This window comes from Neodiprion lecontei, chromosome 6, assembly GCF_021901455.1.
Source record: "Neodiprion lecontei isolate iyNeoLeco1 chromosome 6, iyNeoLeco1.1, whole genome shotgun sequence".
NCBI lineage: Eukaryota > Metazoa > Arthropoda > Insecta > Hymenoptera > Diprionidae > Neodiprion > Neodiprion lecontei.
The window spans coordinates 4,628,571-4,653,626 of NC_060265.1; the positions used below are offsets into that span (position 1 = coordinate 4,628,571).

The 25,056-nt window shown below is 46.7% G+C and overlaps 1 protein-coding gene across 4 annotated transcripts in view; it reads left to right on the forward strand.

Annotated features, from left to right (window-relative positions):
- LOC107224631 (teneurin-m) overlaps positions 1–25,056 on the forward strand; it is a 342,331-nt gene that overhangs the window by 114,843 nt on the left and 202,432 nt on the right. For all 4 annotated transcript variants that reach the window (XM_046742613.1, XM_046742615.1, XM_046742616.1 and 1 more), the window contains exon 2: positions 1,522–1,603. In XM_046742613.1, the coding sequence (XP_046598569.1) occupies positions 1,588–1,603 (16 nt within the window). In that variant the 5' untranslated portion in view covers positions 1,522–1,587. The remainder of the gene's footprint in view (positions 1–1,521; positions 1,604–25,056) is intronic.

Here is a 25,056-nt window from a genome sequence, read left to right on the forward strand (position 1 = left end):
AGACGTATACGTATATCGATTACCCAAGGTGTGATATTAATTCCTGAAACCAGCTAGATGGCTCAGGACGAACACATTTAAGCACACTGACATTGTTCGCCTTTGGATCAATTCAAGCTCACTCGAATGACGAAAAAAAAAATATTTCAGCCAGAAAAATTACATTTCACCACTACGCACCGATTGTGTATCATCCCTGATCTCGAAACACTGTAATTACATACGTGGTCGTTATTTCCAAATATTCCACCCACCATTGGACGCATATATGAATAAGTATACGTATAAAGACGCAAAGACGACAATAGAACGCGACACATAGATTGTATATATGTCGTTCATAATCTATCTGTATCAATTTATCTTAAGCGTATCAAATTATGTCCGTGAGTGTCTTTCCTCCCTTCTTGCGCCCTCTTTTTTGTCCCCCTCGTCCTTCAGCATCCGGCTCTCGGTCCACCTCATCCGATTATTTTCCTCACCCTATCGGCAGTTTCCTTTTCCCTCCGCACAATCGACCTCTCAGAGTTTGTTATACACTTCCAAGCCACCGCCTGCCGCAGTCTTTCTCACATATGTCCGACCACCGTGAGCGGAACCATTCGCAAATTTTCCCCTTGACAACTTTCGCTCTCATATCATCGCTAATTTTCGATGGTATTTAAACTCACGGGAAGACCTGAAGCGGAGCATTCCTAATTAGTTGTAGTACCGCAATTATATGGAGTGATTTAGCGGTCGATTGGTGCGGGATGGCGAGGAATTGGACAATGTCGGGAGGGTACAGCTGGGCTTGCGATTATAGTTAGCCTTGTTACGCGCAGTGTTATTAGAAGCTCGGCGCGCTGGTCTATGGGTTGTTGCTAATTAGCACGCCAGATGGACAAGCCGTTTGCGGTATTGGCTTAGTTGGCCAATAAGTTCTGCTCGTATATTACGTGGGGGTTGAGGCGTTGGCGCGTCGAGACGACGACATTCGGTGGAGAAATCGCGAGGAATGAACGTCAGAAATTACCACCGAGAGAGAGAGAGAGAGAGGAGGGAAGGATCGAGGCGAAATCGGCGTGTTAGTCGAGCACGAGTCGAATGCGGATGGAATGGAAGGAAATGGAATTGCGGGGAGCATGTGGAGAGACGGTATCGACGCGGCCCAACCAAAATCAATATTTTGGTTTAATTAGACGACATTCCAATCGTCATTAAGAAGCAGCTGTTCGGCTCCTAGAACGCGTCGCGTCGCGGCGTCGCGGCGTCGGGACGCCGGTTTCATCGCTGCTCGAAATGCGTTACGAGGGTTACGTCGAGATGAGCTATATACGAGCGACGTTAATGCGGCTTCCGAATAGTTTGTAGAACTAATTTACACGCCGTTCAAAAACGACCCAACGTATACTTCGTTCCGCATTCTGCACCCGGCCTCGATAATTTCAATCCGCCTCGATATCGCTGCCCCTAATAGTCCTTGTAGTATCTTTTTTCTTCTTTTCGGGTTGGTAATGAAACGTGGTTATTTTGTTTCAGGTGACATATTCCCGCTATCCCGCGACTCCGAGCAGGAGTTAAGCCCGAGGTACATGATCGGAGGAAATGAACTACACGCAAGGTAATTAACGCTGTGCGATATACATACTTATAATCAAATGGTATCCGCCCTCGGGGATTTGAGAGTATCAGAACGCGGACTGCCGTTCAGCGGACCAGAAATAGCTATAGAAATTGTTGGGACGAATCGAATACCCATATCCAATCCCTGCCGAAACTATTGGACAAGTTAGACAAGCCGTGTACGTGAGCGGACTGAAACTTTGCAAAAGTGAACTTTCAGTCAAGCTGACAATGAGCCGCGGGGAGGAACCGGAAATCACTATCGCTACCGTTCCCAACGATCCCTGATCCCCCCGACTCTCACTTGGGAATCGCGCTGGATCTTAAGGGAGGAAATTCATTAGCGAAGAAAACAATGGAACGTCGGCAACTCAAATTAAAGAGCAAACTGTATGTATAGGTTATACCGCCCAGCTTGCGAGATCGCGGTCGTCTCGTGTAACTTTCATCATTTGCTAGTTTACCGTAAAAATCCTTGATTACATTTCAACTTCGACGTTGCGGTTCCCACTTCAGATATTACAGAACCGAACACGTTCTAAAGTCGCAATTATTATAAGCGCAGAAAATAGAACCGTTGAATTTTATGTCACTTTTTATTTATTTATTTGCTCATTTTATTTTTTTATCCTGCGGAAGGGGGAGGGATCATGGTAATTTAATCTCAACGCGACGTTGGGGCGAATTGAATGTTGACAACTTTTAACGGGGTAGTATTTTCCTCGTCCGTTGGTCACAGCTGATGTTTCATCGTCTCGACGATGTGAGATAACTGGTCGTCGGTAGTTTGCGAGTTTTATACACTGTCGCAAACTGATCGCGACAGTTGAAAGAGTACTGAAACGTCGATTGTCGAACGGCATTCATCTCCGTAACTGCACAAGGCTCGGCTCTTTTCATCTCCTTGTACGAAAAATGTACCACCGAATTCTATATCCTGTCAATTTTTTCAATTCAAAACTTTTTTTCATCGGCTTGTTAGTAAACATTTTTACCCAAATTTAATCAAACTCATTATACGTGTGATTACGAAAGCGTGATACGCTGCAGCTACGCGGTGACGGAATATTGAATTAGGTCAAAAAATATGAACCCGACAAACCGGTGGATGATCAGAGTGTTTGAAATTAATTCGATGCATTAAAAATTCGATTCGTTTTCAACGAATTTTATCTGCATTTTTTTCTATGCTTATTAATTACTTTTATTCTTACTTTGCCACCTAGCATAGAAGAATGGGGGTTGCAGGGCGTCACGAAGTGGGAGGGGTTTTTCACCCCTACAGCAGAACGAAGCGAATGAACACGTATTTCCGGGCAGTACCTGCCTAATATACTTTCGGATTAATTCCAGTAATTTGGAGTGTCGTTTGGGGAAATTATTACCCACCGTCCTGCACATTCGCTAAATGACCCCAAATGCTCGGGTATTACACAACAATTCCCATCCAGTCAGTAGCATGACGTCATGCGTTCAACATGCCACGACTGAATACCTGCGATTATATAATACCCAATCCCACCGTTGCAGGACGTTGGACAATTTAATAGCCTTATATGATGTTCTCCTTTATCCTTTACGCGCTACACGTGTCTGTTCAACGTAACCGTAAGTGAATGTTATGAACAACGAGTGCGCGCGGAGATTGTGACACGTAAAGTAATCGAACGAGGGTGCAGTTCTGCAGATAATAATTATTCTATTCGCATACACGTACACCTCTGTTTCAGCACCCGCAAGACATATCCGTGCTGTGCAAGCCATCCACGAGGGTGTATAATATATGTACTTGAGCAGAGTTCTAGTCGCATCGTTCAAGAATCGCGCGCGCGGTTCATTTGCGATTCGTGAACGCAGGCAAGCAAGCAAGCAAGCAACTGCAGTAGTGCAGAGCATTGAAATGGTAATTCTGTAATAGCCGGAGTCATTAGGCAACAGAATATGTATCCGGCTTAGTAACGTGTCATGGTTGAGAAGTCGATTTAACGGAATGGATGACGGTTCTTCACCGGGTTGTACAACGAGCAATGATTCAAGTGCGCGTATATGCCTTGAATACCGCATTGATTTTGTTTCTCTCCCTTTTTCATTTTTTCAACCGCCCCCCGTTAAGCCCTGTAAAAATATCATGACGAATGCGGGAAATTACGAGTTATTATAGGTCAGTACCGGACAAAGGTTCGTTATCGCAGCCCCTTTGTCACCGGGAATTCCTTTGACGGAATGAAAATCTACTCAAACGGGTGCTACACTGCCGCTGCCGTTGCCGCTGCTGCTGCAGCACGCTGACATCAAATAAAAGCGAATAATCAAGTTCATCCGTTTCAATCAGGAAAAAAAGGAGAGGTAGAAAGAGGGGGGAAAAAAAGGAGATTATCGACGGCGTACCATGCGCGATGAAAAGCTCGTGGGATAAATGACGAGTGGACACCCGGTATCATAATCTTCCATCATCCCCCCGTCTCTCCGAGCTTTCTCTTTCTCTCTCTCTTCTCTGACCCCCTAATTTGAATTACTCTAATCAACCGTGACGGACAACTTTCAATTTAACGATTCGTCGAACAATTTTGATACATACTGGGCACTTCTTCCATCGCTTCAAATTCCCGGGTCTCAAAAAATGCGGGCACAGAGAGAAAAAAAAGTTCACATTATTTCAGACCCATAGTAATTACCGTCACAGAGCTTTGAAAACACTGGGTTTGATTATTTAGACTTCCTCAAAGGATAATACACGGAAATTATCGATCATAAAAAGTCAGTCAACGACCGAGATTTGAGGATTCCGCACTGATTAGCTTGACGTTTATACGACTCGAGAATTCGTGTAAATATTAGGCGTAATCCGATGACCCCTGGGCACCGGAACGTTTCAACCAAGGCTGTCACCGACGCTGTACGAAGCCATTGTTCCTTGGGTATAATTGAATTCCCAAGAGAGCCGGGGCCCGACGGAACGGCTCCTGTGAGCGCGAGGCAAGGCGAAGCGAGCCTCCCAGGGTAGTACCTGGGCTCTGATTTACCCTATTCAGGGTGAATAATGCGATATCTTGTGCAGCCGACCCCACTTTGCCGAGGTCATCGGCGACGTCACGAGTTCAATGCCAGCAGGGCGCAACATTTCCTTCGAAGGGCCTGCAGAACCTTCTCCAGGAACCCGGGAAGCCCCTCCGGGTTCGGGACGTCTCCTAACGCGCCCAGAGATTTGGGTTCAATTAAGTGTTTAGCGTTGTAGTCACCCGAACCCATTACTTCCCGCTCCGGGCAATTCGCACGGTGAGTTTGAGCGAGTCTCCTTACGGTCTACCCGCCCCACTCGCCCCGATCCGGTAAATGGTAACCGGAGGTCAGGATTACCAGGATATGAATAAATTTGTCCGTTTGAAAAACTCGCCTCTCTTACACTCGTATGAGGGATCGTAACGACTCGGACTGCTGCGGCCTGCGAACCGCTAAAACTCAAGCACCGGACATTTCTTCTCCATTGCTTCGAAAGATCGGACCAATTTTAGTCCTTTCCTCTCCGGCTGCGGAAAACACTTTCACGAAGCGATGTAATTGGCGTGTGTTCAAGAGTCGGATATTCTCCACGAGTATATATCGTCCAGGGATAAATGCAAAGTAGCCGCAAGCGTGTGTCGCTGCGCCGCGTCGGCGAGTCGTAAAAGCGTCGTAAACGCACAGTTTGAGCTGTTGCAGAGACGGTGAGAATAGCTGGGAAGCCCTTGAATCGGGATGAGAAGAAGGTTGTACGTGTGTCGCGCGTGCGAGATGCGGAGCAGAGAGATGCGTCGCATCTGCATCGCGCGATTCTCGCGTTAATTATACCCTCGGCAGCGTGCAGCCCAGCTCTTCACTTGAAATTCATTATTCCGCGGCTGCAGGGGTGCGCATTGATGTTTTCCAGAACGGCCCGCACGCGTTGCCCGCAAGGGGTTGAAGTTACGCACGTGACGGACACGCGGCCAGTGACGTTAGCGGGTGATCGAAGTCGCGTGGATCGTGTGCATCAAAGATAACCGCGCAACACTTCGACACGTCGTAGATGACGATCTGCGTTTTCGCGCAGAACTGCGAAGGCAGTCGATCAATCGCGGAGCGTTTCCGATGGATGAAATATTCCCCGTTATATGCTGAAAGGGCTAACGTGAATTATCCGGAGACGTCGTTTCGGGTGAAAGACGGGCGAGGATTCGAGTTTCCGCGTGCGGTTTCATGCGGCAGAATTCTGCTAATTGCGTGGGGCAGCTCGATGCGGACGATCGATTAACCGCGGTGCCGAATCACTTGCGTTTAATCCTTGAGTCAAGTGCGCGCCCTGGAGCAAACAGTCAAACAGGACTCGGACGTCGAGTTGTAACCGAAAAGCGACTGACTGCACGTACCTACCCTTATATACTCGAATTGGCTGGCTGCCCCGTGACCCACGAGCCCTGACTGATTACCGAGGCATTGCGATTTGTCAATAACAATTGCAGCACTGGGCGCATAAACGTTCGTCGCGAACTGCAACTGATGGAAACATCGATTGTCCACGTAAAGCTCGACTCCGTTAGACCGATGCATCGGCAGGCAGCCACCCTTCTCTCGCCAAAGCTCGGCCGCTTTTCATCCCTGCAGACCTGCAACTGCACGCCGTAATAGACGTCAAAAGTCTGCCGTCGACTGCCGTCATCAAAGGCAACGGACTTCAGTGCACCGTGGCGGTATGGGGAGGGAGGAAATTTGTTGCCTACGTTACGCGATCACCCTTTGGAACAATCACACGCTGCACCTAACTGGTTAGAATTAGAAAGCCGATGGGAGTCGGTTACAGAAAAGCTGCGATCGAGCCGAATTCAGTGAAAAGCTAGCGTACGAGCGGCGGAATAAAATCCTGAACATAATACGCGTGCGAGAAAGCTCGCGGGAAAAAGTGCAGGCTGAAGGAAGATGCGGGCGGGCCGGGACAAACAACGAATATCACGCGAACAACAATGCCTTTCAACGGAATGTCTCCGCCCGGGGCTTCCGAGTTAACAATGCCCGTTAGTTTGATTCGATGGAGAGTGGCCGGAAGGAGCGAAGGACACGGCGTACGCTGCAGGATATACCGACCACACCTCTGGTCCCCTTATCCTTCCTACGGCACGGCTCCAAACAAAGAAATGCGCCTCCGTCCGTCAATGGAAAACGATGTACCAACCGGCCGGTTTAACGAGAAACATCGGACGCGACGCGGCGACGAGATCGCGGACGCGGATAGGCAGGTATATCGGAAATAATTGGACGGTTACGCGCAGCGGAGTTGAATTGTTATTCCGGAAAGCTGCACCGGGCTGGGACTAAAAAGCCCATGAATTTTCGAGTATAATGACGCAGCGCGATAATCATCGCGAGTCGGGAATAAGACCGAGGCGCCAGGGAGGCAAAGAGTGAAAGACAGTGACTGTGTCTACGCGGGCAAATGAGGGGGTGAGAAGTGGAGTGAATTGTATTCGATTAGCGGGACAATGCGCAATTACCAGTTAAAATGGCGTCGCGCGCAAGCTGCATCGAGGCACGCGCAACGGTAACGAGTTGCATTGTGCACTACGTCGCGTCGACGGTCTCGCGCATTGTTTTATTTGCCACGGTTGTATCGGAACGGTGAGGGCCGAGCAGGGCTTATTGTCTGTTCGGAGAGATAACGGAGGAAGTGGTGCCGCCTCCCGATAGGTCTCGCCCTTCTTCCCTCCCGCAACTTTGCAACTTTTCTTCTTCGGAGGGAACGGTGATCAACGGGAAGCTGCAACGGAAGAGACGAGGACGGAAGAGGTAATTAAATTAGCTCCAGGAGTAAGCGCAGTTTGTCTTCGAGACTCGAGTATCGGCTTCCCGGTTTCAGCCCCCTCGACTGAAGAGGCCTCCGAATCCCCCTGCTAAAAAATTATCTATATACTCGATTGGAGTGGTTTAACTTGGAGGCAGTACTGGAAACGATAACGTCGATGTTGCGTGGAAAGAGTCTCGCGAGGATATGCGACCCTTACCGAATACCCGGAAGAGTCCTTTCTTTCAGCCAGATGTTGCCCACCCTGGCCAGCATCCCTTATGAACTAAACCGGGTGCGCATCCCCGATGCCCCGCAGCATCCAGATGCGGAGTCGAGAAGATGTCTAGCTAGGCGTGTTCGAGTGTCTCGACGAAATCAACTCCGTCCGCAAAATTGTTCGTGCGTTATGCCGGATCACGATCTGGCTACAGTCTTGTCGCGCCGTTCGGTGACAACTTTGGCGACATCCCGACAGGATTCTTTGCCGAATAGAATGCGCACTGTTCGTTTTCGAAGTTCTCATTGTCCTCGGAAGTTGGTGCGGAGAGTGTTTGCGGTACAAATGTACGGTTAGCTTATGCAAATTTCAAAGTTGAACGCGCCTTCGAGAGCGGACCGCAGCTCACTAGCTACTGCAGGTTTGCCAACAACGTTCGTACTTCGCCAAGTTGCCCGGCCTGGTTCCTGTAAACTCGGGACGCCTCCTCTCCGTTGGCGTCTAGTAAGTAACCGAGTTCATTTTCTCACTTTTCGTGAGTCCGAATTCCCGGTTACAAAAACGTAGCTGTTCCCCCGGCTTTCGCCGGGGTCGGAATCGTTACTCTTCCTCGGTGTTCATTACGGACTACGCACAGGCAGCGCACGCTGATGCGAAAGTACCTACCTTTGCCATCTCGAACAACCCCTTGCCACCCTGACGAGAAGTTACTGTTATGTCCCCCGCATCGAGACCATTCGGAACTCTGTCTCTGCAAACCGGCTCGTCCCCTAATTTGCCCCAAGCACTGCCCGGTGATCCCTGAAAAATTTAGAACCGGATTTCGAACCGAATCACGCTTCTCCGTTCATCGTTAGATGTGCCCTTAGTTTTTTGCTCCGAATGTAAAGGTGTTTCCGGAATCGGAGAGACGCCTTACCACTTTTGATCTTCTAATTGGTGCGTCGCTGCCCCCCACCTTCGTTTCCTCCTTTTTACCTATGCTTTATGGCCGGCGGTATTTTAATGCCACTGTTATTTCCACTATCATAAACTAGCCCGCCCCTCGTCTCACGGTGTGCAAAGGCCTCCAGGGTGGAATCTTGCCCGACCTTCCTCGCCACTTGACCATTATTTACACGAGCTTCCGCCCCCCTCCTCGACTAGCGCGGAGATTATATCCAAGGTGGAAATAAATTGGCACGTGATTTTTAATTAGCACTCTACGTGCGGCTATTTTTAGAGCGAGCTTTTCGCGAATCTTGTTTCGCAGCTACACAGATAACAGCTTTCTTTATTGCGCACTCGTTCATATTCCTGTCACGGATGAAAATTATGCCAGTTATTTTTCCTGATTTTTATCACGCCAAAGGAGAAAAAGACAAGAACGTTTCAGGTTTAATCTTTAAACAGCTGCACGAGGAGCCGATATTGTTAAATGAAAAACAAGTCACGTAGAGTTCACAAAAAAATCTCTAGTTTCGTACCGCAAAATAAATAAGAGAGAACTGTGGCGAATCCGCATTAATAATCCACAACCGGTATCCCATGTTAATTCAATTTCGTGGTTTAAATATTTCACACACTCGGATCCCTTCAAATCCGCGATCAGCTTGTATCGAAGTAGTAGCGGCAATTTTTTCAACGTAAAATTGGACTGTTACCCGAATTTTTACCGTGAATAAAATTTCGACTCGATATATGTGCGTACCGCATACTAAATATCGGAACAACCTTACGGAATTTTCAATCTCATTTGATTCACTTAAATTCGATACCTTCATATTGCTTTTTACAGGAAAAAATACCGGCTCAAATTCAATCTTCCAAACAAAATTTTGGTAACAAACGCCACTGGCAATGATTAAGGCGAAGCGTGTATACACAAGATTGAATATTCATAGCGTCAGCCGTTTTAAATAATCGATCGAATATATTCGGGGAAGTCAAATAACCATTTATACTATAACGAAATTATTTTACACCCGCCTTTAATTTCCGCACGGAATTTACAGCTTATACATAGAGCATAATTAGGAATGATCCGTGTGAAATTTCGGATCAGTGAGATGCGGAATATCGGCGACTGATGATCCCTTTGCGATATTATAGCATCCTCTGACCTAATTTTCATCCAGGAAATAGAGTCGCGCAAGCTCACCGTCCAAAATCTGGGGATCAATTAACTGTGGGATATCCCATACGCGTAAATAACTAACCACGAATCGAGGGTGCAAATACAACGTATATGTATATGTATTTAGCGTAACCGCATTATTATTAAAACGGGTCAATTTGCAGATCATTTTCATCGAACGAATGTATTGCATCGTTACTTTGAGATGTGTCGAAAGAAAATTTTACACAATGGAAAAAACGCAGCCACACTACGTAAAAATCTTGACCGCTTTTCCTACAGTTTCCAACTGTAATAAATAATAAAAATAATGTATTTATGTATATGATGACTATGGAGGACCACACAAGCAGTTGAAACACATACGAACACGTGTTGAACCTAAAACATCCTACGGGACCTTTCCAACTCCTCAGGCAAAAATATTATATGTATTCATCCCCACGGTGCTGAAAATGGCTTCCTTCTGCCGCCCACACGTGTCAACCTACATTAGTTTCGTTAGCACAGACATTTTCGAAAAGTTGAACTGCGGATATTTCATTTATGAACGGGGCGGTGATACGACGGGATTCCGGAGCTGTGGCAGTTCAATAAAATTTTATAATTTCACCCTGCTGGATAACCGTTTTCCCATTGTGTTACGGAAAATAATGGAAATTACCGACGACAGAGTCGGATATTGAACCCTGGTAGTGAGGAATCGATTGTTCACACTCGGGAGAAGCGCGTTGAATGCTCCCCAATTCTCATTCGACACGGGATACAGTCGGGAATCTATAAGACAGCAATGAGGGGAGACAATTGGATGCAGGAACAAAGTTAACCTGTTCTGCGGGTGGCATATAGAACGATGCGGGTGAAGATACGTAGACATACAACGATAGGCAGTGTGCGAAAATACTTGGCGAAAAAAGAAGCCCAGCTCATATTAGTCTCGGTGATACGGAACGCGTCGCAGGTATCCAGTTTCACCTTGACGAGACGTTAGAAAGAAAACACGGAGTTCGATGTCACCCTCTATCGTAGATCTCGATGCGGGCTTGCGGGGCGAGTGAAATTTACAATGCTCGCGGTGTAACCTTTACGGAAATAACGTGGGGAGGGGGGGGGGGGGGGGGGGCGGGGGGCGGGGGTGAATTCCGAACGAGTGATAATCCCGATCGACGGGGAGTATATATAACAGGTTTTCAAACGAAGAAGGAAAGAAGGAAGAAGCAAATGCGTAATCACCGCTAGCGGAAATTCTTTGCTCGAGGAATCCTCGGTATCCTGGACCTCTCGAAGGTTCTTTAAGGTTCGTTTAGCACCGTCTTCAAAGCCAGGCTTTCGGGTACGCCGAGTTTATTCCTCGCGCGATCCTGTCACCCGAGTTATCTGGGTGAGCATGGTACGTGGCTTTGATACCGTGGATATTTCCACTACAGAGGATCATAATGAAGTTGAATTCACGAGCCACGTGAATCTCGGTATTTATTTATTTCGAGATTTTCATTTCCCCGCAAGAAACGAAAGTATCGGAAGCATCGTCGGATGACCACTGAAATCGATGGTCAACATCGTGTCATTTCGATGATCAATTAGCCTAAAGTTCGAACGAAACTCCGCGTTGCAAGTTGACAGATCACTCCTGGTCACCCGTCAGCGTGAACCTTTTGATACTGCGTCAAGTCAAGGGTTTGCCGCAATGCTCTCACGGCTGAATGCCGACGACGTCGTCGGGAAGACGGATGTGAGTAACCGGAGTCCCTTTCCGGTTTCGAACGTCTCCCGCTTTTCTTATCCGTCTCAAAGCTCCGCGACGTGGGCCTAAAATTTTTACTCACCTTTCGGATTTCGCAACCATGACGGATTCGCGATTTTTCATTTTTTTTTTTTCTTCCTCCTTCCTTCTTCTCTGAACACGCGACGTTCGCGAATGAGAAATTCTTGCCAAAGAGTTCACCGCGAATTCGGGGGGAAAGGAGTGATACTTGAGCTTTGGTGCGGTTTCACCGCGTGGGCGAGGCGCAATTTTTGAAAGACGACGCGGGGCTGAACAAGGCAAGGCGCACGTGGTGTGGGTCAGGTATGCGAGGCGGATAAGGTTCCGCTTGACATTTTACTCAACCGTCAAAAGACGCGCTGCAGCATCCTTCCGCATCGCGAAGCCCTCCTTCAGGAATTCAAAGTGCCTCAATACTACTGTGAAAGCTTTCCCTCGGAATCAACCGGCGAGGAACCGCGCCGGTTGCAGCTAGGGCGTTCACCTATATCTTCTTTTTCCGACTTGTCAGATCTCGTTTCTCCTCTCCAGCTGCAGCGGATCCCGGGTCCCGCCTATTCTTAACTTTCGCGAGTTATCTTGTAACAACCCGGGGCCGGATTCACTCGGGTTAACGTTTCTCGGTGCGATGCAAGAAATTGCACCTGTCGTTTGACAGTTTCTTCCTGCATTATTTCTAAACCTTGAAGCTTTTCTACCGCCTCCCCGCAATTGCAGAGCACGAATTTCTCATTCTTGATCAGGACTTTTGCAACATGTCACGTGTCCAGGAACACGTCGGTTTCGTTCGAGAATATCCACGTATCGAAGAGTTCGTAGAAAGATAAGTAAGAAAGAAAGAGACGCCTTCTCGATTCAGGAGGATCGGTACGTTGTAAGTCACGTGGTATAATAACTCCGTAAGCGAGGAGGTTCCGAATCACTGCTCATCGTGGAGAACTTTGACTGCTTCAGGAATCTCATATCGGAAAAATTTCTCTCTCTCCCTTTCTCAGCAGAAATAAATTGTTTTCTTTTATTATGTTCTTATTCCTACACTGATAAAGCGCCTCGAGAATTCCGCGAATTCGATGAAGAAAGAAGAAGGAAAAAAGCATCCCAACCGCAGAGGTTAAACAGAAATTTCGTTATCCCAATACAAGGTGAAAAAGGAAAGCCGGTCGAATTACGCCCTAACGACTTCGCGTCCGACACTTCACCTCGCAATCACTTCGCTAATTGTTTAATTAACTGACCCTGAGAGGGCGCAATCAAATGTAACGAGTCGTTGTTCGGCGGTAAGGTTTGCTCGAGCCTCGAGTGAGCCGGGATCTGAAGGGGTCGAAGACTTCCTAGATATGGGAAAATTTTCGGGGTAGGGAAAACCTATTACGCACCGCTGTAGCCTTCGCTAGCTAGTCGGATGTCTCGAAAGTTGGTTGAGGTTGGGTTGGGTTGGGTTGGCTGAGAAGCATTACGAGATGATATTAGAGTCCCCTGATCCTATACTATCCGCTTAATAGATTCAGCGATATTATTGAATTAGCGCGGCTGAACGAAGCCCAGCTACTTCGGGGCGCTAAAGAGGGTCCAGGAGGGTTCAAGATGGGTCTAGGCGACGGGTTTAGCGGAGGCTGTCGGCTGCCGGCTGCGCAGCGCGAGCACGAATCGAAATGCCCCCACCGTTATTACCGATATGGATTTTTCACTTGTGCCTTTTCGCCGGCTCATTGACTCTGAATGGAATTTCCGCGGCTCGGGGCGTGACGAATGGAGACTGTAGATTAGGAAAAATCATGTCTACATTATTACACCCACTCCTGAAAATGCCGAGGAAGACCATCCCCGACCTCTGATTAAGCTCGGAGTTGTCCGCGAGTGAAAAATATACTCTTAACCTTCCGGCTTAGGCCCTCCTTCTCGATATAGAGAATAAACTCCAAGGTTCACTGCTGTTATTCGTCTTTCAGTTGATAATTTCTTTCTTTTGTTTTTTCTTCGTTTGTTATTTTCATCATTCACTCTAGGTTCCATTACAGAAACTTGGCTGCATCTTACAAGTTTCCATTATACGTAGGTACTACGCGTAGTTAAATCTTGGGTAATTCTCAGCGAACTTTGCTGTATAACGTCGAGTCTGTAGAGTTTGTATGTATATATACTTTATTGTTCGCAGTAATTAAACAATCAACCCCCTCTACACTTACAGTTTACTTCAAGCCGTTTAACTGGCTGATTAAAAGATTGTGTATAAAGTATACCTTACTCATCGGGCTTCTAGGAGCCTCCACATAATCACCGGTGTTTCTTTTCGTTCCGCTGCATATAGCATATAGCAGCTTGTGTTCCCTCCCTTGTGTAGCTCTTCTTTGTTTTTTGTGTTTTCTTTTTCCAACAGAGAAAAGCTTTTTCTTTAATGCGTGGAAAAGCAACCCTTTGCATCGCGTAACTCTTAATAATAACGGAAGGGGGACAGAAAGTGTGAAAGCTGAAGTTGTTTTTTTTTCTCATTTTTTCCCTTCTTCGTACTTACTCTCTCTCTCTCTCTCTCTCTCTCTCTCTCTCTCTCTCTCTCTCTCTCTGTCTTTATATCTTTCAGGAAGATAACCGTTGTACCAGAATGACGGAACGAGTTGCAGTAACGTTAAATGCGTAGATATTATGTTATACATACCATCGGAGAGAAGAGCGAGTGTGTTTCGAGTGATAAAGACAACCGGGAATATATTTTTACCGTATTCCCTCGTCGTTATCGAATGTACCGGATGTACGACGCATTTACCGCGACAACGCGCGTCATGGCGATAAAAGTTTTTCCCCGGCTAAAGCACGCGATCCTGACCTAGCTGCGAAAATTCGAGCCCAGCCATCCTTCGATATCCTGGGCAAATGGAAAGCGTGGTAAGGCGAGAATCCGAACGGTAGGAGTGAATCCAGATTAGTAAGACGTCAGTCGCACTGTCTCCGAGTGAAAATGGGTGACGGAACGAGGAGCTCGAAAGGGGTGGTCGGGGGTGGGGGAGGGTGGAGGAGTACAAACGCCTTCTGTTTCCCTGCATCCTCTCAAGCCACCTCTCAAAGGCCCTTCGACCCGTCACTTAATAATCTCATCCTAGAATTCCTCCTCCTCCCGCTTCTCCTCCTTATCCTCATCCTCTTCTGGCCGAGAGGAGCGTTTGAGTCGACTGGTTAAGGCGGTAAGATTAGATGAGTATTGCGGCCGTGTGATCTAGACACGGGTCAGTCTGCACGGCTTTCGGAATTCGTCAAGCCTGGACGAGTCTTTGTCTCGGCGTCTTGACGGTACGAGCATTTCTTGTCTTCTCATAGATTCAAGGATCGGAATTTTCTCCAATAAGTTTTTTTCTCGTCATAGCTCCTCGAGATCTCGGGTTAGGACTTTTCATATTTGCCTTTTCCAACTCTCGACTCCACCGATAGGTTGAAATCACGGACGGATTTTGTACGGTTAATAATTACCCTTTGCAGAAATCCCGTCTTTCCTCGCTACTCTCCTCTCTCCCCGCCGTTTGTCCCGGGAATAATCCAGCAACCCTCACAGCCACCCCCAATTTCACGCCTCGCTGACTCAGTTGTCGATTGTCTCCCCCCTCCCCTTCCACTTCTCCTGTGGTTCCGCATCTATTCTCATCGTCGTCGTCACCATCCTCCCCCTACATCAAAGGCGGGACAATAATTCCTGGTATTTGACTTGAATTCAGAATTGATAAGTGTACGTGTTTCCCCCAGGGGTTCGTATAAATGTTCTCGTCGTGTAATTGTGAACACGCTGTTGGTGCTGGTTATTCATTTGTAGAGAACATGTAATTTCTGCCTAGATTCTTCAGTAGAAGAAAAATTCATACGTATGGCGAGAAATTATTTGCTTTGAAGTAGTTGAGCAAACATGATGTCAGAAGTGAAGCCTGTTTCATTTTACTCAAGTTTCAAAATCGTTGACTTGCCGTTGTACTAAACAAAAAAAAAAAAATGCAACAACCGTATTTACAAAACCTGTTATTCACAGATCCTGAAAATCGTTTTCGATGGGAACAGTTTCTTCACGATCTATAACATACTTGAATTCTGCGATTTGATTCTACAATTGACTGAGATTGAATCCGATAGATTATTGTGGCCATTTTTTTTTTTTTTTTTTTTTTACCCAAGTTGATACCCGCCAGTCGAAGATATTCCAGATTCCGAGGGTAGAATCGTTGTGTGCGAATGATGCAAGGGTAGTATCAGTGTACGGGATTATTTTAATTACTGCACCGCCGTGTCGTTCCCGAGGGTGAAAGCTACAGTACGTAGAGCGTACCGTATACGTATGTATAGATATATTTCTCCCTGTTACATATCAGAGAGTCCGAGTTCACTCGGAAGGGGTGTTTGTACAATGCCAAGTATATCGTTGGAGCATCTAGATTGCCCATTAAAACCTGCTGAATGGAGTAATCTTTGCTTTCTACCATTTCACATAAAACGGACATCCAAAAGTCCCCCACCGCTCGAGGATAATACCGGACCCTCCGACGACCCCAACTCACGCGGTATTTTTCCAAGCAAGGGTTGTTTTCAATTTCACCAGATTGCGCACGACTGATACGTAGGTATGTCCAGCCGTCCGGTGCGTACGTTTATTTAATTCGGTATAAAGAGTCGAGCGCGCAGAAATATGAAAAGCAAAGAACGCGACTGAGTCCACCGTTCCCTGATTATAAAAACAAAGTTAACGGTGTTCTCTTCAGACTGTATAATAATTTTCACCGTTTTAGTACGACGATTTGAGTAAGAGTGAAAAAGAGTAACCTAGGAATACGTCTTTGCTTTGTCTCGAGAAAGATTCTCCCTGTTTATCATTATTATACTTGAATATTTTCAAAGTAGGGGAACGCAGCGATACTTATTAATATTCATACGCATAATTGCAGAGAGACCGTACAAGTCGGGTATGAAAATAACGTTAAATAACGAACGGCGACTCGGGATCTTTGAGGTTTTATCCATAGCTTATCGATACTCCTGATTAAATAACTCTGGGCTTGTATATATTATGCGGAGGATAGAGACGACGGAAGAGAGGGATAGAAGCGCATCCTATTAGTGTATTCATGAGATTTTCCACTCCCGTTGTCGTCCCCTACCGGCCCGTGTTAAAACTGCCTTGATATCATCCCGGGATCCCGGCACCCCCGCGAGTTAAACAATACTGTAATTAGTTATTTAATAAGAATAGCACTGATTAAATATGCAATAAGTGCGGAGGCGAATCAGCCGTGAAATTGGCCAATTGTTTCGACAAGTCCGCGGAGTAGCTTTTAAAACTCGTTATCATCCACTTGCATATAGACAACGTCGTTAAAATTGGCACCAGCCGCAGCTGCTGTAGGAAAAATACTTGAGCCTACAAGCTGACTCAGTGCGCAGGCGTCAAGCGCATGCTGTGCGGAAAATTCACCCCGCGAAAAAAGTCATCTCACGTAGAATTAACGATAAGCTGTTTCTATGTTATTAACCAGGGATTCATGCCTCAGTAGGCATCATTAACTCATAAGTATTGATAATAATCGCAATTCGAAGTTCCGATTAAATCATTGGATCTCAACGTCGTCTCAAAGACTTTTCGGACGCATTGATAGAGCAGGAACGTTATGAATAAATGGTAGAATAAGAACGTGAACTGCGGTAACTTCGACCAAAACCTTTAAAGAAAGAAAGCAGTCAAATACGAAGTGTCATTAGAGTTTCACCCCTTCTTCTTGTCAAGATCAATCGACTCGGGCCTCCCGTCTTCCAGCCCTCCACCCCGTGGCTTTTAACTCGCAAAACTACCATCAGGCCAGGTGGCAGTAATCGAGCTTATTATTCGGGGAAAACAGTTGTTTTCATTTTATTCCTCGTGCACCGAGTCTGAACGAAATTATAGACTGGCAACCCTATCGCGGTGGTATAACCGAGTTTATTATATATGTATATTACCGAAAGGCACACGTTGCAATTGAAAGGGAAAGTAAGCCTATTATACAAGTATAAGCTGAATCAAGAGAAGCGTTTTGCGCGGTTTTCCTTCGCACAAGATTATCCTTCAAAACGAAATTTGAAAATATCAAATGAAACCGTGGATCAGTGCGTACTTACCGATCCGGTATTTTTTTACGGTGAGATCGACGTTCTAAGGATGAGCAGAACATATTCGTCCGTAAATTCTTCAACGTGACAAATTACGACGAGGGTGTTTCGCGGTGGAAGCGCTCCCAGCGGATAGTGAACGAATATTCCATATTACAGTAACGCGGAAGACGTTCCATCTTAGCAGATCTCCTCGAAGGATCTGAAATTATAAGAAAGAATGATTAATAAAATCTGCATACATCGCTCCCCGAACGTAGAGGAGATTCCAAGATTATGGGCAGAGGACGCGGGAGAAAACAGTCGTCTTCGTGCTCTCTCTCTCTCTCTCTCTCACTCACTCTCTCTATCTCTCATCGTCGCCCTAGGAGTTCGTAGGCTCGGCACCGCGGCACCGCCTAGAGGCTGGTTATACAGCAAGCGGAGCGAGCTCGTAATGAACAATTAATATGCAAACAGTGATTACTTAATTCCAAGTTAGGCAGCAGATTCTAATAGCCTATTTACAAAGCGGGAGTCGGGTTTCTCTTTTTTCTAAGTAATTCGTATAATAAGAACAAGACGAGAGAGAGACGTGCGTGTTTCGCCCGCTCGTTATGCCGGAGCTTTTTTGCGCATACCCGCGCAGCGGATAACTTGGCAATGAAACTCTTTGGTCCGTGTGAACAATAACTTCTCATTGGCGGAGTTTATTGGCATGAAATTCGAAGGATACCAGCCACACGGCTCGCGAGGCGCGGAAAGATCCCTCGTCAAAAGCTCCTCCCCGACCGAACCGGAGTGTGGAATTTTTTACGGGCGTACGATCGTATAAACCCCGTGCAGTTTGCGGCAATTCATGCCCATAAAAAAATGATTATTGCACGGTGTTTCCGGTGGCGCAGTGTAAGTATCGCGCCTGGATGTTTTCCAAGATTTCAGCGCGAGTTTCACGGGCGTAGAATCGCGATAACAATCTGCCGTTTGACTTCCTTCCCCCTGACCCTTTCGTTCATTTTACCGATCAGGATTGGCTTACATATACTCGATTGAATACAATCGGGCAGTCCGCAGTCTAATACACCAATCCCGAAGCAATCTACTGGATAATTGGAAGGAAGAAGTTTTTGTCGTTGGCAAATATTCGAGAACCTCGTACCAAAGACAATTCTCCACCCTCGACCCCAACGATTATCGCAAATTGGATTTATTTTATTCATTTATTTATTTTTTCTCTCTTTATGGAGGTAGTTTCGCTATCTTGACCGATCGATCGAGATGATATCGCAAGTAGAGATCGTAAACTGCATCGGGCAGATTCGAAGCTTGCGGCGTCCGAGAACGAGGAGAGATTCCCAACTAGCGTGCGCCGATGCCTACTGTTAAACAATGTCGTCGAGCGACCGCGAAACGGTTTCAGCTATCCGATATCAAGAATCAACTTTACGACTGGACTAAAAACCATAAAAGCGCGTTCGGCGGGGGGCGAAGCACTTGAACAAAAGTCTAAGCTAGTATCCCGATCGCTCCGATTCTTCTCTCCCACTCTCATGATATTCCCAACGAACTTCAGACGAGATGCAGGAAAATGTTTGGAACGTTGTTTCTGGTTTCTTCTTTCTTCTCCGCGATGCGATCATCCTGGAAGTAACATACACAGGGGACACTAAAGCTGTAGCTGCGTAAAATCGGGGGCCTCAACTGCAGTACGCTCTACCGCTGCACAGCGATCGTGAAAGTCAGAATATCAGGTATAAATATCGTCAGCCCCGTTTTACGAGAAACTCCTCCAGAAATAACTCCACGAATTCGCTATCGGCTGCAGTATGCAGGTTTACACAATCTTCGAAAGACGCGTAAATAGTTGGCTCGACTTACGACGGAGTCGTTTTTTTTCCAACGCAGTGAAACGGAGACCTTCGCATATTGGCATCATGCTCCTAGAAAGAGTTTGTATTGTCCGTGTCCGACTAGCTCGGATCAATTATGCTATCCAACTCTTTACTCGTTTCCTCGAGGATAAGCCATTTAACCAGAATCAGCTGCGATCTTATCACTGAAAATGCGGCAGTCAATTTGGCGAAACACTTAGTAATTTCGACGATTCAGGTCGCGAAAGTGAATTAACAGTTGTAGAAAATTCACTCAAAGTTTAAGCAGCTACTAGGTACATGTATACGTCGTCAAACTATTAGCCCGGAGTTCTGAGTCACCTTTATAATTATTAACCGTCAAGTAACACGCAGAAAACCCTTCGCCGCGCCGTGGAAATAATCGTAGATCTGATGCAGTGCCGACTTGAACTAAAGTCGAAATAATTGCACGACGCGTAACTCTCGGTCCGGACGTAAATCGAACTAGATAAACAAAGCGATTTTCTAGATGAACGGAAACCCAACTCTTCCGACCGTACAGCGTGTCTACGATGGGATTCGTACGCCCGGCAAATATTGCTACACGTATCATCCGATACCCGCGCTTAGAACGGACTGCCGCGACTCTTTATACAAATTGCGTAATTTATATTCGAGAAAGGGGATGCGGCGTAGGACCGGCAGCCGAGGGGTAAGGAATGCCCATCTCGCGCTATCCGATTCTATCTCTGGTAGAACGTATCGCGTTCGTCCGTTACGAATGCACCGCATTTTTTCCGCTTTTCCGACTGTGGTAAGATATGAACGAAATATGTACGGATGGATTCTTTTGTTCCACGTATTTTCCGCCTCTACTCTACCCCCCGCATCCCTTCTCCCTTTATTCTTTATCATGTTTACCTTGTTTCTCTGTTCTGATTTTCCCGCACCCCGACCGTATGCAATATTTCATTATTCAGGATCTAGAAAAAAGTACCGCCGGCCTGCAGAGCGATCGCAGACCTTTAATACAGCGAAGGGAACCCTTCGTCTTCTTCTCTCAACTGTTCCCCGGAAATTGCGTGAGGGACGTAAACTTTTCCAGTTCAGTTTCTGGCCGGCAGCAGGTCGCAGCTCTTATTACGGTCGTTAATTAGGCATCGCTAAGGGATACGGAACACGTGACCGACTTTGGCAAGGTTTATTAATCGCCGAGTAAACCGAGCCCCGAATCGTGGCCAAATCTGTCGCACAGTAAGTGCGATATTATGAGTAGGTAATATACACAGCGTAACGGGTAGAAAATCGCGGGACAAAGTGTTGAATAATTCTGATAACATAATCAATTTTTTGATCGTATATAAATTGGGTGAAAAAAAAAAAATGTAAAACAAGTTCGAAAGATTGAGGCTGATTTTCCGCCCACCCCGACCTCCCCTACATCTCCGAGTATGGAAATGATTCGGTGAGGATGAGAGGGGTTGGGTCTTGGGGATCGTGCAGTGCAGGGGTTAATACGTGGCGCGAAGTCGGGAGAGGAAGGAAAGGGAAGGGAAGGGTTGGAAAACGATCCCTGTGTAGCCGCGCTAGCCGAGAGCTGTCCTCGACAAGCCGTACACCCCGAATATTAAATCCAAAGCGTTGATATTACACGCCGTATAAAACCGCGCGCCGGGTTCTCCGCCTGCCGGATTTGATCACGCCGGCAAATCCCCTTGTCCATCTTTCACCCTGCCCCCGTTATCTGATAACCGACCTTGGATCGCGTTACCTCTCCGTCGAGGTTTCCACCCAGGTAGGGTGAGTGAGTGTATTTTAATACAGAAATATGGAGGTTCCGTGTGTGTGTGTGTGTGTGTGTGTAACGTAGCATGACGTCAGCTCGTTTACAGATTCATCGGGCGTTTCTTCGTTGCGCGATCGCGAAAGATATTGAGTTTCTTTATTCACAAACGTAATTGCACTGAGAGAAATTTTTATTTCCAATTACCGCTCAGTCCTTAACTATTTTCATTTTTTACCACAGTCGAAAAATATAGTTCTAGGTAGAAAATGAAAATTAGTTTTCTAGCTGTCACTGGAAAGTCTAGTATCCGTTACTATTCTTTCTCATTACGATCACTGTTGCTATATTTTCTGGTAACTGTTGCGAAATTTTAATGCTTGTGCAACGATAAATTGACGTTACAGCCTTATTTAAGTAAAAAAGTAGAATAAACCGAACAAACTGATTTTGCGTTACAATTACCAAAAAAGGATCGACGATAGAGCAAAATGGTTACGCGTACCTCGTTTTTCGTAATCCAATAATATTTAAACAGTTTTTCTAACGATACCGGTTTTACTGAATTTTTCTAGTTACTATGAGAAATGAAATTTTTCTCAGTGTGTGTAGACGGATCATCACCCGGTGGAGTTTACGACGCCCGTGAAAAAGTATTTGATAGGTATAAAACAGATCGACGATATTATTCGTAATTTTTTATCTGGTAGTCGACTGACCGATTGTCGGATATCAATTTCGACGTGTATTAATTTTCATGCTCCCGATAATTCGCCCGTCTTTCACGCTGTGGCGAGAGAGAAGAAACGATGAGACGAAAATATAAAAAGTAGGGGGAGAAAATGAAGGAAAAATTATCCCCATTGTGAAAAATCCACCCCAGTTCGCCTCTCGAGCGAAAGCAAACAACGGAAAGCGGGTATTGGCATCGGTAAGAGAAGAGAGTAAAAAGAGTGAGTGAGAGAGAGAGAGAGAGAGAAAGATCGGGGTTAAAGTTGTGGGGAATCTGGTCTCTGTTCCACCACGATTTCAGCGCGGGGCTTCGACTCACGTCAGCCAGCGTGGCAGGTGCATTGTTACAATAATCCATTGACAACCGGGCGGAGATATATCCGATTTATAAAACGGCAAATCGAATCAAGGCGAGAACAAAGAGCAGCAAAACAAGAAAGACAACAAAAAATCCGTTGAACAACCGAAAAAGAAGAGAAGAACGAAATGAATAAACAAGAAAAAAAAACAAAAAAGAAAACGAAAAAAGCTGCAAACAATGTCATCAATCACTTCCCGTCCGTCATTCTCCTGTAGCTTGCGAGCGGAGGTGAAACAGAACCAATGAAAAATGACGCGGAGGCAATTATGACGGGGCGAGACGCGAAGGTGGAAAACGGGAGAGCGAGAGAGAAGGCAACGGGATGAGAGGAGTGGAGGAAGGGTGGATCCGCGCGGCAAATAGCCCGTCGTGGGGTAAAATCTGCGTATTCAACGCGATTTAGATTGCATAGTAATTGAAAACCCATGTTCTTGATGCATGGTGTTCGCGGCACTTTGGTAACAGGGCGGATGGCGAGAGAGAGAAAGAGAGATGGAAAGGGGAAAACAGAGAAAGGTGGAGACACCGAGAAAGAGAGAGAGAGAGAGAGAGAGGGATATTGGCCGAGCGGTTGAACCAGCGGAGCTCTCCTCGTCTCTGCCACAGCGCAAAATATTTCGGGATTGTCTCGTATTAAAACTCGAATCAGGTTTAATTGATCAGGAGTTCCTCACCCCCCCCCCCCCCCCCCCCCTGGCTCCCGCTCTCCGACGCATTCAGCTTTCCGAGGCGACCCGATCTCAAAGGATCGCGGAATTACAGAGCGTTCATTGTGCGACGAGGGCAAGCCGTGCACAGAGGGAGCATACAGATTCGATAAAACAGTCCGGGGACCGATGGAAATTGTATATTGACCGTCGGTGATTGATGCTTTTCTCCGGAAGTCAAAGAGCGCTCGATCTGTTTCCGGGGGAGAGACTCGTTTGCTCTGCACTCGGCGGTCCGCCCGCACCTGACCCCCGGCCATTCGCGTTCGCCACTCTGGCATCCCATCAGCCGCCTCATCTCTGCCAGTTGCATCGATGAACATGTTTACTCATTACTCTGCAGAGCAGGAACGAAATCCATTTACTCCGCACATCGTGTTGCAAACGCGGTATAATCGTCGTTCGTTCTAACGATTCAACCCCGTAACGTCGGGTTTACCAACTTTTACACTTCGCGCCGCGACGCGTCGAGCTGCACAGACAGCTATACGCTTATAAAGCCCGGTGCAAACTTACCAGTGAATTACTATTTGTTCGGAGGTAGAAATCTGCAGCCGGCTCGATTATCCGCCGTGTCGACCGGTTAATTTTATTCTCGAACAAAACCTTCTTCAAACAGCTCTTTGCCTCTTGCAAATCCCGCGTACAGTAATTATGCATCGCTGTTTCTAGCTTCTACTTCTTCTCGTTCTATCCACTCCCTCACCGACTCGATCCCAGGCCGCTAAATCGCGGCATCGCAAATGTTAATTACCTAATTAATAAGGATAAGTACAAATGCGTCTACACCGCAGGGGTCGAGCCCCGATGCACGGGATGTAGCTAGTTGGCGACGATAATCACTACAGCTGGCTTAAGCTTGGTAGTAATGCAGAAATGTGCGCATCATGCCTGCGGTGCATCCGATGCAGTTTGTACCTGGAGCTTTCTGGCCAACTTGTACTCGTGGAAGGGACGAGAGAGTCGTCCCGCAAAAGCAGGTCCGTTATCACCTGGATATTTCATAGCGACTTCGATTGAACTCGGGTGAGAACAACTCGAGGGGTGAGAATTTTGATGGCGTTGAATACATTAAGCTTTTGTCAAGAACACCGAGAGCGGCTCTTATTTATTGAATCACGGTTTACCGTTAAGGAAGATTTACCCTCGGTGTAAAGAAGAAACCGTTCGTTCTTCTCTTTTCACTCGAATGAACTGCAACAGGCCCTATCGGGTTTGTAAAATCACATTCTCAGCTGTAATAATTAACGTTGTCTCCCGATCCGTGCCAATTTACGTCATCAAAAGGAAAATGCCAGGCTTACCGGCTCCACCACTGCCACCGTGTTGAATACGGCAGGAATTTCAACTTTACGAAGAGAGAGCGAGAGAGCGATAAAGAGCGGAAAACCGGAGCACGGGGTGGAGAAGGTAGGAAGGAAGAAGAGGGCGGGGGGCGGCGGAGACGGCCGAGCGGTGGTTGAGAAAGGTTCGGAAATTGCGAATTGTTCCTCCATCTCCAGCCTGGTTTAATTACTCCTTGATAACGTAGGTGTCTCCTGACTCGAATGCGGTTAGGTCGCGTTGTTAGCTGCGTACCAGTTTCACGAAGTCAGCGTTAATTGCCCCGGCAGAAGCCCGAGGAGAACCGTCTCCCCCTTCCTTCCTCCTTCCCTACCCCCTCCACGCCCCTATCGCCTCATTGCCAGGGGTTTTCCCGCCGCCCGTCGTAACTCACGCATAAATACATGAAATTACTTTCCCTTATTTAGGAGCTCGTTAGGCAGATCTACTGTTATTGCCGACAAACCGAAAGCAACGCCGAGCTTCTATGTACGAGCTAATGCACAGCAGACTCGTACCTCCGATCCAGCAACAGCAGCCCTTCATCCGCCTGTCTGCTTTTCTGCATACACCGCGAATCCCGATTGCAATTCACCCTCGTTTTATAGATAAAAACAGGATGCAGCAGCTCACGGAGTGGGAAAAAAAATAGAGAGCAAAACTGGAAGGAAAATACACCCGTCCTTTTCAACTGAGCGAAGCGTAAGATC